The 13,343-nt window shown below is 35.0% G+C and overlaps 1 protein-coding gene and 1 long non-coding RNA gene across 3 annotated transcripts; both read right to left on the bottom strand.

Annotated features, from left to right (window-relative positions):
- Nucleotides 1-5,986: 5,986 nt before the first annotated feature.
- Nucleotides 5,987-7,562, bottom strand: LOC123689349. The gene is made up of 5 exons (XR_006750342.1): nt 7,468-7,562; nt 7,053-7,176; nt 6,847-6,944; nt 6,671-6,737; nt 5,987-6,003 (listed from the first exon to the last, which is right to left on the bottom strand). It is a non-coding gene; the product is annotated as an uncharacterized LOC123689349 (long non-coding RNA).
- Nucleotides 7,563-7,999: 437 nt separating this feature from the next.
- On the bottom strand, nt 8,000-13,167 carry LOC110993530 (apoptotic chromatin condensation inducer in the nucleus). 2 transcript variants are annotated; one of them, XM_045628924.1, is made up of 7 exons: nt 13,014-13,167; nt 11,226-12,934; nt 10,791-10,998; nt 10,249-10,393; nt 9,551-9,663; nt 8,655-8,749; nt 8,000-8,428 (listed from the first exon to the last, which is right to left on the bottom strand). In XM_045628924.1, the coding sequence occupies exons 2-6, from the start codon at nt 12,929-12,931 to the stop codon at nt 8,660-8,662; spliced, it is 2,262 nt and encodes a 753-aa protein (XP_045484880.1). In that variant the 5' UTR covers nt 12,932-12,934; nt 13,014-13,167; the 3' UTR covers nt 8,000-8,428; nt 8,655-8,659. The 2 variants fall into 2 exon arrangements, with proteins under 2 accessions (XP_045484880.1, XP_045484879.1); XM_045628923.1 differs by having other exon boundaries at nt 8,000-8,749.
- Between the last annotated feature and the right edge of the window lie 176 nt (nt 13,168-13,343).

The following is a 13,343-nucleotide window of genomic DNA, read 5'->3' as shown; positions in this document are numbered from 1 at the left end:
AACATACATCAATGAGGGTATGTGCGTTCGAATGACGGACATGTCTTTCTATATGCACAGAGCAACACAGCGTGAGTAAACGGACAGCTCGTAAGCTTGAATTCGACGGCATGTGTCAACTGTCAAGTGCAAAATGACAGGATCATTGTAAATCATTGTTTTGATCTAAATCTTATATCTTTAAACGAGCAATTCTTGTATATATACATATATAATTGGAATCTAAAATAAAATTTAGTATACGGGGGGTTTCGGGGGCGATAAATCGATAATCTAGCTAGGAATAAATGATAGAAAATTACAAAAAGGTGGTGTTTAAGTAGTCCCAATTTAAACTGATAAATGTACCTTCCTGACATCTATCGGTGAATAATAGAAGGTTTAATTCGTTTAAATAATTTTTGTTTACTACATTTATTATAATGAATACTTACTTTAAAATAGCAGAATGATCTTCAATCTCAACTGTTCCAAGGCGATTGTTGATAGAAAACAGCATATCTTTACCGTTGAGACCCGCTCCTCTTCCATCAGCCAACATGTAGATTGTATTGCGACTTGTTGTTAAGTATGAGTGGTATCCTGAAAATAACGTCAGAGATATAGAATATGACTACCAAAGATAATTGATATAAATAAAAACACAATGAAAATTGATGTATAGGATATTGGTATTGTAAATTGCAACAGAAATCGTTGTAAACGCAAGCGAACCCGATATGTCTAAACATCAGAAAAATAAACAATCGTATCTAATCTGAATTTGTGAAGTTAGCGATATTTACGGTCTCGATCGTACGTTAAATTTACCAAACTAGCACACCAATGCGCGGCGATTCCATCTTTGACGGTCGCCTAGTATGAATAAATTTGCAATGATGTAATATTTATCGACTAATTTTACCTCAATTTGTTTGTATGGAAAAACAAGGTTTTTTTGTTATTTATATATATTATGTACTTTGTACATTTACGAAAATATCGCCGTGGTTCATGTTACATTCTCCCTCGCGAGGGGGACGTTTAGGCCCTTTTGGGGCATATGCCCCCTTCGGATGTTGTTAGAGTTCGCCCCCTGCGTATGTATGTATCACATGGCGATACGGGGGCGGGCAATATAGACCTTGATGAGGGCTGCCTCACGCGAGGAGGCATAGGTACGACTCGCTGCGCGCAGCCGATGGGACGAAAATATGCATATTACATAATATACATTATACACCCTTGTATTATTGTAAAAATGCCATAATGTTTTTTTTAAGTTATATATCTTCCCTAAATAAGCTGCTATAATTGGTACTTTATACATTTAAAAAGATAGGAAGTAGAAAAACAAAAATGACGCCTTCCGTTAAATAGATTTGCTTTTGCGAAGCCATTATTATCCGTCCCGTCACGTTCTAGTAATCAATTGACATCCTATACGTTATATGATGTATAAGATATATTAATTAAATAAAGAAATGGTAATGTACATTATATATTAATTTACATATTAACTAAATAAAGAAATGTAATAATAATATAGTCATAACGAATTCGAACATGATTTTACAATTAAAAACACTTACCCACTGTAAATGTATCGAAGACTGTGTTGGTATTGGGTCCAGAATACACGTAGTACACTAAGGGGTATTTAGTGGTGGTGTTGCTCATGTCTAATCCTGGGGGTAGAAATAGCCTCACGGGTGCGGGATACCCGGTCGCAAGTGGGACGGTTGTAATGATGGACCCTGGCTTGACTTTATTCCTGAGGTTGACCCGTAATTGGTCATTTAACTCCCAGTCGTACAAGATAGTTTGAGTCTGAAATTGACAAAATCAATATGATATCTGTACAATTGATTTTTCAAATGTAGAATTGTGCCCATAGTTTTCAAAGTAAATATACAATTGACCTTTCACATAAAATTTAAATAAGACGATTAAAATCGAAAGTAACAACACAACAAGAGTGGGCAACTATCGTGTTTCAAAATATATGATATATGTATTTTAAAACAGTTAATCTTGGGACTAGATATTGCCTCACGGGTGCGAGATACCCGTTCGGAATAGGGACGGTTGTAAAGATGTTAAAGGTTTTGATACTTCGACTACAAAAATCTTCGGATGTGAAATTAGGAATGAGAAGCTGGTCCTAATAGAAAATTGTGATTTATACTGATTAAAGTTCACTAACCAATGGTTGGTATATATAGGTAGCCGACGGTTCATTTGTAGAACTGCAAGTGATAGTCAGGTAAGTGCCTCCTAAACTGGCAGTAGCTGTGGCCCAAGTACAGGCTCCACCGTCTGGCATCTCTATCTCGCAAGACAAACAGCCGATCCTTGAACCCGCTATGTGGACAGCTGACCTCCATGGACTACCCGGTATTGTGCTTGTGTAGTAGCTGAATGAACAAATTTATAGTCTGTGGTATATTATTTGGCGATAACATGGTTGTATATAGTCTGTGTAATTAAAGTTTTGGATAGTAGTTTAAAGATTTGGGTCTATTTATGTATGGCTCCCGTATGTGAAACACGTACTGTATTGTTTTTTAAATCTACGTATTAACTCTAGTTGAAGATAGAAGATACGGGTAAGGTGACCTCCCTTTTTCTATTGGAATACACGATATCAGGATTGAGGATCAACGTTTAACTACGAATTTAACACAAATTATTAATCGTAATCACGAGAAATCACCAGGCTACCTAATTAAGAAAAACCTAAAGACGGCACTACAATGGATTTTACGTATTTATGAATAAAAACACTCCTGCCATAACAGGCGACCCATTATTGACAAGAGTGAACAATAAGTAAATAAAATTTAAACCACAAACAAAAAGAGCAAACATACAAAATGAATTAAGAAAAACAAAATTACGTAATAAAAAAAACAAGAAATCAACAAACTTCTATAGGCACGAATTAAACTTACTAGGCCAAATTATCCTCATCCATCCCAACGAAATTGTTCACAGTCCTGGCTCCGGGTGTAACAGAGCTGGAGACTTGGGTTCCGTTAACCCTCATAGTCACATACAGATGCTGCCACGCGTGTCCATCTGCCTGTTCCAACGACCAGCGTGTGGATACGTAGAAATCACCAGCCCTACTGAAGCGAGGTAAGGCGATCGGCACCCAGCCGTCTTGTTCTTCGCGTTGTTCATCCTATATTGATTAGATGACATTTAAATATAAAGGTTATATACATAGTTCTAAGGAACGATAAATAATTATCGCTGAGCTGTGGCAGATAGTCAAAGGGACATTTTGACTTCATAAATTAATGCTCCTTCACTTTTAACTACCTATCCAACATTATGAATTGATTACTGAGTTTTTGATGTATATACCAGCCTTTTTGATAGCATTTAGAATCATTGATAAGTTGTAATGCGATAGAAATTGTATGTAATAGGTCTCTTTGATCAGCAGCTCATATCTGGCCGTCAGTAAGGAAGCATCTGGAGCGGACTACGTTTCGACCGGTTTTTATCCAGCCCATCTCTTATGATAGTGGACAATTTAGAGGACGATGAGTCTTTTACTTAATCGGTCCGTCTGATTGGTGAGCGGCCACGTGATCTTTTGCCTTCTGTGTTAATAACCACGATCAGTTTCTCCAAGTTCTCATCGAGTCTGCGCTGGTAGAATCCATAACAGTACTACCTCACACATATTCATATATATATATACTTTTTTTATCTATTCTGCAACTAAACAGCTGGTTTTTCAGGTAAGAGTCCCGAAGAGTCTGGCGCGTAACTAAACGATATAGGTTCGATTCCCAGTCCGAATAATTGTTCGTTTGATTATATTATTTGTCTTTCAGTGCCTATGTTGTTTGATATTTATTTATTTTATATAACATAAATAAATAAATAGATATCCTAATCAGGCAGGAAACTGCATGAAATTTCAAACGTCTGTCGGGTCTAGTACTAGCGGACTTCTTTTATAGTACTATAAAAAGATCTTACCTCATACTGATTAGTCTGTACATTATAAATTCTTAAAACAGTCTTATTTTGTCTTCTATTCAACCAATGTGCTGCAATCTCATTTGCGGTAGGCCAAGTAACTCCTCCCAAAATATGGTCTTCTCCAACTTCCTCTGGGGCTTCGAGAACAAGGAAATTAACTCCAGTAGTCTGTATATTCCGTAAATCTACCACACGTAGAGTTACCGTTGGGTTTGTGTCGCCGACCTGGAATGGAATACATTAGAGGATAAAGGTTTTCAAAATGTCTTGCTGATGATGGAAATAAAACTAGAAATACTGAGGGAGAATTACACGTAAGAATTTTTATGATACTATTGGTAGGTATTTCGGGGGAATTGGGAGAGTTAATGCTATTTACGATTCTGGACAACTAACATGCCTGAAAAACTGATAATTACGTAACTATTTTGTCTGAAGCAAGTATTTAATTATTATACAAGCTTTTTTTAGTAAGGAGGCGCTTTATTTTTATTATCAATTAAATTCAAATTTTACTAGTGAAGTGCAACAGCTTTGACGTCCTTTATATTTATAAAATAGAGCCGTTTTATTAATTATAACGTTCAATTCATAATATTAGATTAAAGTGTATGAAACTGATGCACGGTTACGAATTGTACACAGATTTTTTTCAACAAAAATATATGTTTTTGATAAAACTATATTACCTTGGGATATTTAAGGTCAACCATTTTTGGGTACAAGTCATCAGGATTACTTTCGTCTTCGTAATAATAGTATGAATAGGTCCCGACCAGAGTGTCATTGTAACTCGCGAACGCCAAATAGCTGCCGTCCGGCGAAAACCAAGTAGCCTGTCCCGTGTACATGACATCCTCTAAAAGAAAAAAAAATCTCTGAACATCTCGAAAATAGACAATTTATTTTTAATAGACAAATTTTTCTGCTATTCTTGTTTTAGGGCTATTTATGCCGGTAGAAAGCAAGACTGCCAAATAAAGATTGATTACATCCCTTCGATTCTTTGAATTAAAATACATTAGATTTGTGGTCGTTATATAAATAAGCAACTCAACATGAATAAAAATTACCTTCATACACCCAATCCGCGTGTCCATTGTAAATAACCGTGGGTATACCATCATCGGTGATCCTAATTGCCTCCGTTGAGTTTTCGGGTAAATAATATAAATCGTTGTCTAAAACATACGCCAGAGAGTGGCCTCCGCCAAATATACACAGCTGCAAGCGGTCGTGGTTTGAAACATTCACAACGTCGCTGTGAAACAAATTAGGCATTAATTATACATCTAATGCCTATCTATACTATTATAGGCAGCAGCACGTAAGTCTAGCGCTGGCCGATACGTGGAGGGGATTGCTGCGCATGTGTACTTTGGTATGGGGGACGGAATGCGACTGGAGAGCCAATCGACGCTCTTGATTCCGCTAGCCCCCATCAGGTACCTCATTTTTTACTTCTGCGCAATAACGGTCAGCGCTAGAGTTTCGTGCCGCTACTTGTATAAAGTGTTTATATTTGCTACGGTTTCGCGACATGATAAAACCTTTGCATTGGATAGTGTCGTTGAGCCACAGATTATATAACACATTACGATCGAATCAACGGAGGGAATACTGCCGGGAAACGGAGAAAAATCATATATATCGTCAAATAACCAACCTATAGCATACATTACACATAATTTATGAAAAATTCACCTTCAATAGTGATATCGAACATTTTATTATTAAACAATTATAAACACGAGTTCAATGTTTTAAAGGACCCATGCTTTTTTATACATAACTTAATTTATGAAACTTTCTTCCGATTTCGATCAAGAAGTACGTTATGTTCCTTTATGTTAATGCAACGATAGCTAAACGTCACACAAACACAACACCACACAAATCACGACCGCTCTATCATGAGTGTACCGGATAAGAAGAATGTTAAACAGGTAAGTTTCAGCATTTTGCTTACCGTGTTTCGATATTGTAGAGAGTATACTTTGCTGTCGTTGAATAACGATACACCTGTAAAACAATAATCATCTGGATACAGGTCTTAAAAAGGAAAATTTTACCAAAATCTATACTTTTACAACTCATTACTAATAGTTTAAATCTAGAAGTGGTTAAACGCGTAAATCACAGAATCTGCTAGTTTTGTAAACAGATTTTTGAGTTGAGTAGTCCATTTATCGAAGGCAACTCAACAATTTATACAATATCTCATCCATCGTATTTATGTTCATTGTATATATATGGGATACGTTTTTTGCCCACGACTGACTTCAAACAATTCCCTAAATGTTTATCGTTTTAATTATACAATTATTTTATTAAGCATATTTATATTATCTAAATAGTGTATCATTATCACAAATTTATTGTAAATGTAATCATTGATAAGTGATAACAGTTATTTAGTAAAACCATAAATAATTTTCAGCACAACATATTTATAAAAATATGTATATGTGTATATAGTGATAACTATACCTATTTAAACTTTTGATTTATGCAAAACATTTAATATTCCATTAATTAATATATATAATTCCACAATGTAAATTTTAAAAAGTAGAATTACATATAGGTATACCTACTAAGTAATGGTTAAACGGCTAAAATTTTATTTTTTGAATTCCGGCCAGACTTCTTGTCTTATAAACTAATGTTAAATTAAAATGACACTTACAGATTCAACTTCACTTGGTGCCAAAATGTAACTTCTATCCGCTGATAATATTGGTGTTTAAGAAACCCTGAAAAAATATTAATGCAGCCTCTGAGATCGAAGTCGAAAACCAAGTTTCGTACGTAAAACAAACCAGAAAAATATATCTCGGCAAAATTCTTCTAATTAAAACTTACCATAAGTTCTCCAGGAACGAGTACTCGGCGTTGGAGCGTCGGGACGTCAAACAGATAAATACCGGACTCTCCTGGCACGGTAAACGTGAATTCCGTATCTGCCGAGTACCATTTCACACATTTTTAATAGGGTTTTCATCTAGCTCACCACTGAGGTTTTTGAATTATTTTTAATTATCAATAGATTTATTGAACACATAGCTTACCTGATATCCATCTTCCAGTGAATCCTCTTTGGGAAAAAGATCCAGAGACAAAGTCATCAAGCGTAAACGGGTCTTGCGCTGCTGTAAGCCCCAGCAACGCCACCCATATATACAAAGTGCCAATCTATTAAACGAATATATTTTGTTAAAATCAGCACATCGCTTGTCTGTTAGCAAGAATAGAGTTCTACATAGAATCGTGCAAACGTTCGTGCCGTAAGTTATAGGAACCCTAAGTTTAGCTTCAGCAACAAACCTTCGATAGTATCTACAATTTAAAATCTGTGAATTGCAGTGACGTCTTTCAAAGACGTTTAACACGTCAGTATTTATATCTACAAATTTATTAATTTCCTATTAAATAAAAAATTGAGACAGCGCTTGGTGTATTATTTAATATAAAGGTCATACATACCATTGTGATGCACTTGTTGGCGGCTTTGTATCGCCAACACGACTGCTTTACTATCAATATTTGCTTATCGGATAAGCAGTATCTTTAAAGTAAATTATAGTAGCCATATAATAAAACCTTGTCTTAAAGAATGACGATTACATACATTTTATGGATACAAATGTTAATTTTTATCATGCCTATTACATTGTGTAGAGATGCATTTTTAACTTTTCTACACACTTGACATTGTATTACAGGCTTATTAAAAGCATGGTATATAATGTCATATATCTCTCTCTACGCCTCTGGCATATATAAATATGCCAGAGGAATGCCTTCCAGTATAGAAAAACAAACGTACGAGAAAATAATTAATCGTGAAGAAAAACGCTACTTTATAAAAACTAGTGATCATTTTTTTAAGACGCTTAAACAAATAAGTCTACGTGGCAAGAAATATTGCCTCAAGGCGTAAATACTCCGTACAAATAAAAAAATATTGTGACTGATTTATTTGCAATACATTTTTTACAGTTAAATAAAACACACATTCTCACAGGAAACATTTATTGTACAATTACTCGTATAATGTTACACATTACATTTCATACAAATAAATCTTCTTCCTACACAAAAGTTAAAACTGCTCTAATTGTTCCACTCCAGGGACTTATTCCTTCTAGGTTTATCTCGATTCCGTAGATTCCTTCAAAAACTCTTGATCTTTCTTTTTTTGCTGTTTTGACCTGATTCAAACCGTTGCTTTGGTGACCGCGCAGAAAATGTATTGCCGTCACAAGTCACTCCATAGCTTTGTATGCGTACAAAACATGCAACAGATATTTTGCTTCATAACGTTTGTTTATCGTCGACGAATAAAACAATCTGCTGTAAATCCAAGAGCTGCAGAATAAAAGCACATGATGCATCTTCCGCAGCCTCCGATTGGCGCCTTAAGATTTCCTCCAAGCGAGCCTTTCTATAACATTTCGTTAAATTAAATCATCATTCTCTTGCGTCTTCAAGTGTCAACCTAATCTAAATTCTTCTAATAATAAAAACTTAATAACCTGAAAATAAATGTTAAAGCAATATTGTAAGAAAATGTGTCGGGTTATTTGTGTGGTTACTGTATCAAGGTATGCAGATGCATGTGTGTGTGTGTCTATGTGTGTTTATGGGTGTGTATGTCTGTACAGACGGACCATGCTTAATGTCTGCGAGGCGGACGCCGAGATTCGTGCATTCGTCGCTCGTATTCAGCCATGTGCTGCCGTCGCTGCTCCTCTTTTATTGCGATCTGAAAATTTATATATTATTACTTTACCTGCGCAAAGACTTAGTTCTGTAAGTTGGATTCCCAGAAATAATGTTTTAATGTAACTAAGTCCGAACTAAAACCCTGAAAAAAACAAAAAAAAAAACTAAAAAGGTTTTTTTTTAGTTTTTTAGTTTTTTTTTGTTTAGCAAGGTTAGTTCGGCATCGCAATCGTATGGCATTTTTTGATCTTAAATAAACTATATTTTTAATATAAATGCGCTTCAAGAGACCATCTATGTATATCAAATATTTCAAACATATGTAGCCAAGTGTAACTATGAGAGAAATAATGATACCTAAATGTAATTGGACTACAAAATATTTTTTTGCAATAACGCAGATTTTTATAAATTAATTATTTTTTAACGGAGAAAGATGAGGAAAACATTATATTTTTGGAGGTCTGTTATTACTTAATTATTCAGGTTTCGTCAAACATAGTTAAAATCAATTTAAAGAGTTAAAATAAATTATCAATGCACTTTATTTAAAAAAATCAGTAAGACCTAACCTTTTTAGGTCAAAATTTAGTATCTGTTTCATGATCAATTGTTTATCTAATCTCTGAGCCTCCTGTGCCTGACAAACTTTTCGGGTCGAAGGCAAGTCGGTTTCCTCACGATGTTTTTCTTCACTGTTAACGAATGTTAAATCCGCACATAGAAAAAGTACATTGGTGCACAGCCGGGGATTGAACCTACGACCTCAGGGATGAGAGTCGCGTGCTGAAACCACAAGGCCAACACTGCTATTGTACTGTATTTAACCGAATATAATTACCGTTTCAGCAGAGAGTGGAAGCCAATATATGCAAGGAGTGGTCTTAGTTTTCCTGAACAAGTCATCTAAAAGTTTTGCTGGCGCTTCTTCTTCCTTCTTTTTAAATTTCCGCGCTGTTAGGGGACAATTTTAAGATCTTTACATTTATTTGATATAATACTAAATCACTTGGGCTAATGAAGAAACAGAATACTAAAATTCATCGAAATTTGCCTTGTTGGCGCAATGGTCTAACATTTAGTTCTATTTAGTAATTTTGTATGTTGGTTTTAGTAATATTGTATGTTACCATATTCTGAAACATGAATCTAGTTTAGAGGAGCTATTAGACCGCAAACAAGACATGATTGTAACAAGACATACAAATTAATCACCACAATAACTATACATATACAAAAATTGTAAGCAAGTCAAATTCTATACCATCTACCGTGCACATCCAGCCACATTGCATTAACATATTATAATGAAATTTGGTATAGAAATCTATTACTTTCTGTAAAATCTATAACCCTTATTTAGCAACACAACTTTAAAAAGAAATTTACTACTCAAAACCTCAAAACATTGTAATAAATTGTACAGCAACTTATATTAGTAAAAGGATGGTACTAGAATAGGTGTATAGTGATTTTATACTGGCAAAGCCATGAGTAGCCTCCAGGAAACTATCAACAAAGACCAAAATACCACCCTACCTGGTTCAGGGCTTCTTTCAGGTGACCGATGTCTCCGCTTATCAGTTGGTCTCTCTTCTCTGGGGTGTTTTTCTTTCTCTTTAATCTTTTCGTTCTTCCCTAAGTCCCACTCCCGCATAGCTGCCTTCCTCTCCCATGGTCTGTCCTATATAAAAAGAAGTAGTGTGTACAACAATCATAAAATATGTCCGCAGATTGTATCTGGTTCTTTTTCATTTTCCTTAATCAACAAGTAGGTTATGTGCTATCTATTGTTTGTATGGTAACAACTTAGAAATGAAAAGAGTTCCAATCAAGGTTCCCGGAGACATCTACATAACAGTATCATCAAATTCGTGTAAGCCCAACCCGACTAAAGTATATGATACTTTAGCCTTTATTAAGAGTTGTTACTCCATGTGTATTCACCCATTCGTGAGTTCCACATTTAAGCCACTAGGCCAAGAGGAAAAAAGAATATGATTTTCCATATATTTGCTAGTTTCTGGAATTAAGTAAACTTTTTAAATTCACAACCTCATGTTAATTAAGTTCAATCTTACCGTTTCACCCTTTTCTCTTTTCATGTCTTGCTCACGTAGCCAATCTTCCACAGTTCCAGGAATGGTAGAGGCCTGAGCATTATTCTTATCTTCATTTGCTTTTGCCTTATCGAAATCTTCTTGTGTTGAGAAGTCCACTTGTAAGGACTTAGGATTAGATACTGGCCATGTCACTCCATGCAATGCATGTCTTGTTTCAACAGCTTGTCTGCAAATTATTATTTATAATAATCTACAAATATTTTAAGTTCAAAGTTCACACTTTCAGACTTATACCAAATTTGTGCATGAGGGCAAAGACTAGTCAGTATTTTCTGCTTGTGACTACTAAATAATAAAAATAATATCACTCTGCTTATTATTAACTTAATGAATAAAATCAATAAATAAAGTTTTTAAGTTTCATAAAAGATTTACATATAAAGGTATACTTACTCCTCATTTTCGTAAATAACAAAGCACTTTGATTTAATCTTGTCAATCCAAAAGCCATTCTCAATTATTCTTCCCGTCCTTTGCAATAAATTCTTCAATTGTGGTAAAGTAAAAGGTCTGACCAAATTGGTTATATAGAGAATATTTGATTGTTGGTGTCGCGGTGGACTTGGTGGCTTTGCAATAATACTATCATGTTCCTTTACAATGGAAATTTTTCTGGATGAACCTATTTGTGTATCACAACTTCTCATATTTTCCTTGTCCTTTTCATCTACATCTTTCTTGTTATTAACATTATCTGTATTGTCAATTACTATTTTTGGCAACACTGGTCTTTCAATTTTTTCTGTGACTTCAATTCTTTTATGTTTCCTCTCTTCAATAACTTCCTCAAATTCAGTAGGCTTAACATCTGGTATTATTTCTTTAAGAACATCGGTTGAAATTGTTATAGACTTTTGAGATTGTAATTTTACTGGTCGTGAACCCCACCGCCTCTTTCTGTTTATAACAAGTGGAGCAGATTGCCCATTATTTACATCTTCTGTTGGTTTTGCACCTTCAACCTCCATTTTTATTTCTTCTTTTGAAGGGACTGTATTTGATACAGAATTATCAATGTTGGTCTCCACTTTATTGCTGGATTCTAATTTTTCTTCATGACTATTCTCTACAACATCATTTTTACTATCAGAAGTAAGAACCTCAGAAGGAGACTCTTTTTGTTCTGAAACCTCATTTTCAGCTTCATTTATACTTACCTTACTAGAATTTTGGGAAGTGTCTGCATCCTTTTGCAATATACCTGGATTGTTTGAGTCATCTTCCTGAGGTTCCTTTAATTCTGATGATTCACACCTTATTTCTTCAGCATGCAATTCCAGAACCTCTGATCTTTCCAATGAAGGGCTTCTTTTTCTTTCTGGATTGTTTGTCTCGGTTATACCTGCCTCCTCTTGTTTTGGTGATGCAACAGTTGTATCAGCATCAGATGTTTGATCCTGAACTTGTTTTTCATCAATTCCTGTATTCATACCTTCTTCATTATTATCTTCAGAAACAACATTTTCTTTAACCTCATCATTTGTAGTAGACATGGGAGTTTCATCAGGTATGCATTCTTTGGATTCCAGAGCTTCACTACTCTGACTGATTTCAGAGCTGGATTTAGTTGGTTGAACTTCTGACTCCATCTCCATTTCATTAACTTGTCCTTCAAGAATTTTATCTGCAGATTCTAATATTTCTGCGGTAGATTTCCGCGTTCGATATTTAGGCTTCTTTTTCTCATCATCATCGACACTAGGGGTATCACTAGAGCTTGTAGCACGCGAATGCTTCCTTTTACTACGAGGGGATCTATCAACACGTTCCGGAGTAGAAGGGGGGCGTGTGAGACAAATCTTTAATTTCTGAATTTCACCATCACTAGAAGTATCAGCCGCCTTCACATGCCAAACTTGCTCTTGTGTCTGTTCTGGACTTTCCTCTTTCGTAGCAGCTTGAACAATCTCCGGTAAGGGTTCGGAAACAATAGAAGTTTCCGTTGGTACTTTTTCTTCTGCAGATTCATTATCAGAAGAAGAAGATTGTTTCCTCCGCCTGCTTCTAGTACGCCTTAATTTTTCTGGTTTATCTTTCTCTTTTTTCTCGGGTGAGGCCTTAACTTTCTTACCAGCCCCTTTTTCACTTCTGCGACGCATTGTCTAAAACGTAAAATTTTCTATTAAAATAATTCGTTTCAGAATATAATCTAAAATAGACAGAATATTAAAATAATCTTACAGCAGAGTTTAAACAAATAACCAAACAAACACGACTCCACGCCCGATTAGTTACAGCACGAAACTTCAAAGCTATTCGCTCATTGCTAAACAGCGGCGAGCGGCCATATTGATTTTTGACTTTATGAAAATTAGACTATTATTAACATAGAATAAAATACTTTGACGCTATGTAGTATGTACACAAAATTAATTAATTAATTACGTACTTCCCTCCGCGGAATTTGGATGAGACAACGACTACAATATTTAAATTATAATGAAGAACACAATTATATTAATTGATATTTGATATTATAGATAGATAGACAAAATGTTGTATGTAAAATTG

This window comes from Pieris rapae, chromosome 7 (assembly GCF_905147795.1).
Source record: "Pieris rapae chromosome 7, ilPieRapa1.1, whole genome shotgun sequence".
Lineage (NCBI taxonomy): Eukaryota > Metazoa > Arthropoda > Insecta > Lepidoptera > Pieridae > Pieris > Pieris rapae.
Note: the sequence above shows the minus strand (reverse complement) of the source record. Positions and strands in the feature narration are given on the sequence as shown.

Coding starts and splice junctions, on each gene's coding strand:
- LOC110993530 (XM_045628923.1), bottom strand. CDS start 12,931: ATGCGTCGCAGAAGTGAAAAAGGGGCTGGTAAGAAAGTTAAGGCCTCA. Junction 10,394..10,790: donor AAAGAGAAAAGGGTGAAACG/GTAAGATTGAAC, acceptor CTTTTTATATAG/GACAGACCATGGGAGAGGAA. Junction 9,664..10,248: donor TGAAAGAAGCCCTGAACCAG/GTAGGGTGGTAT, acceptor GTCCCCTAACAG/CGCGGAAATTTAAAAAGAAG.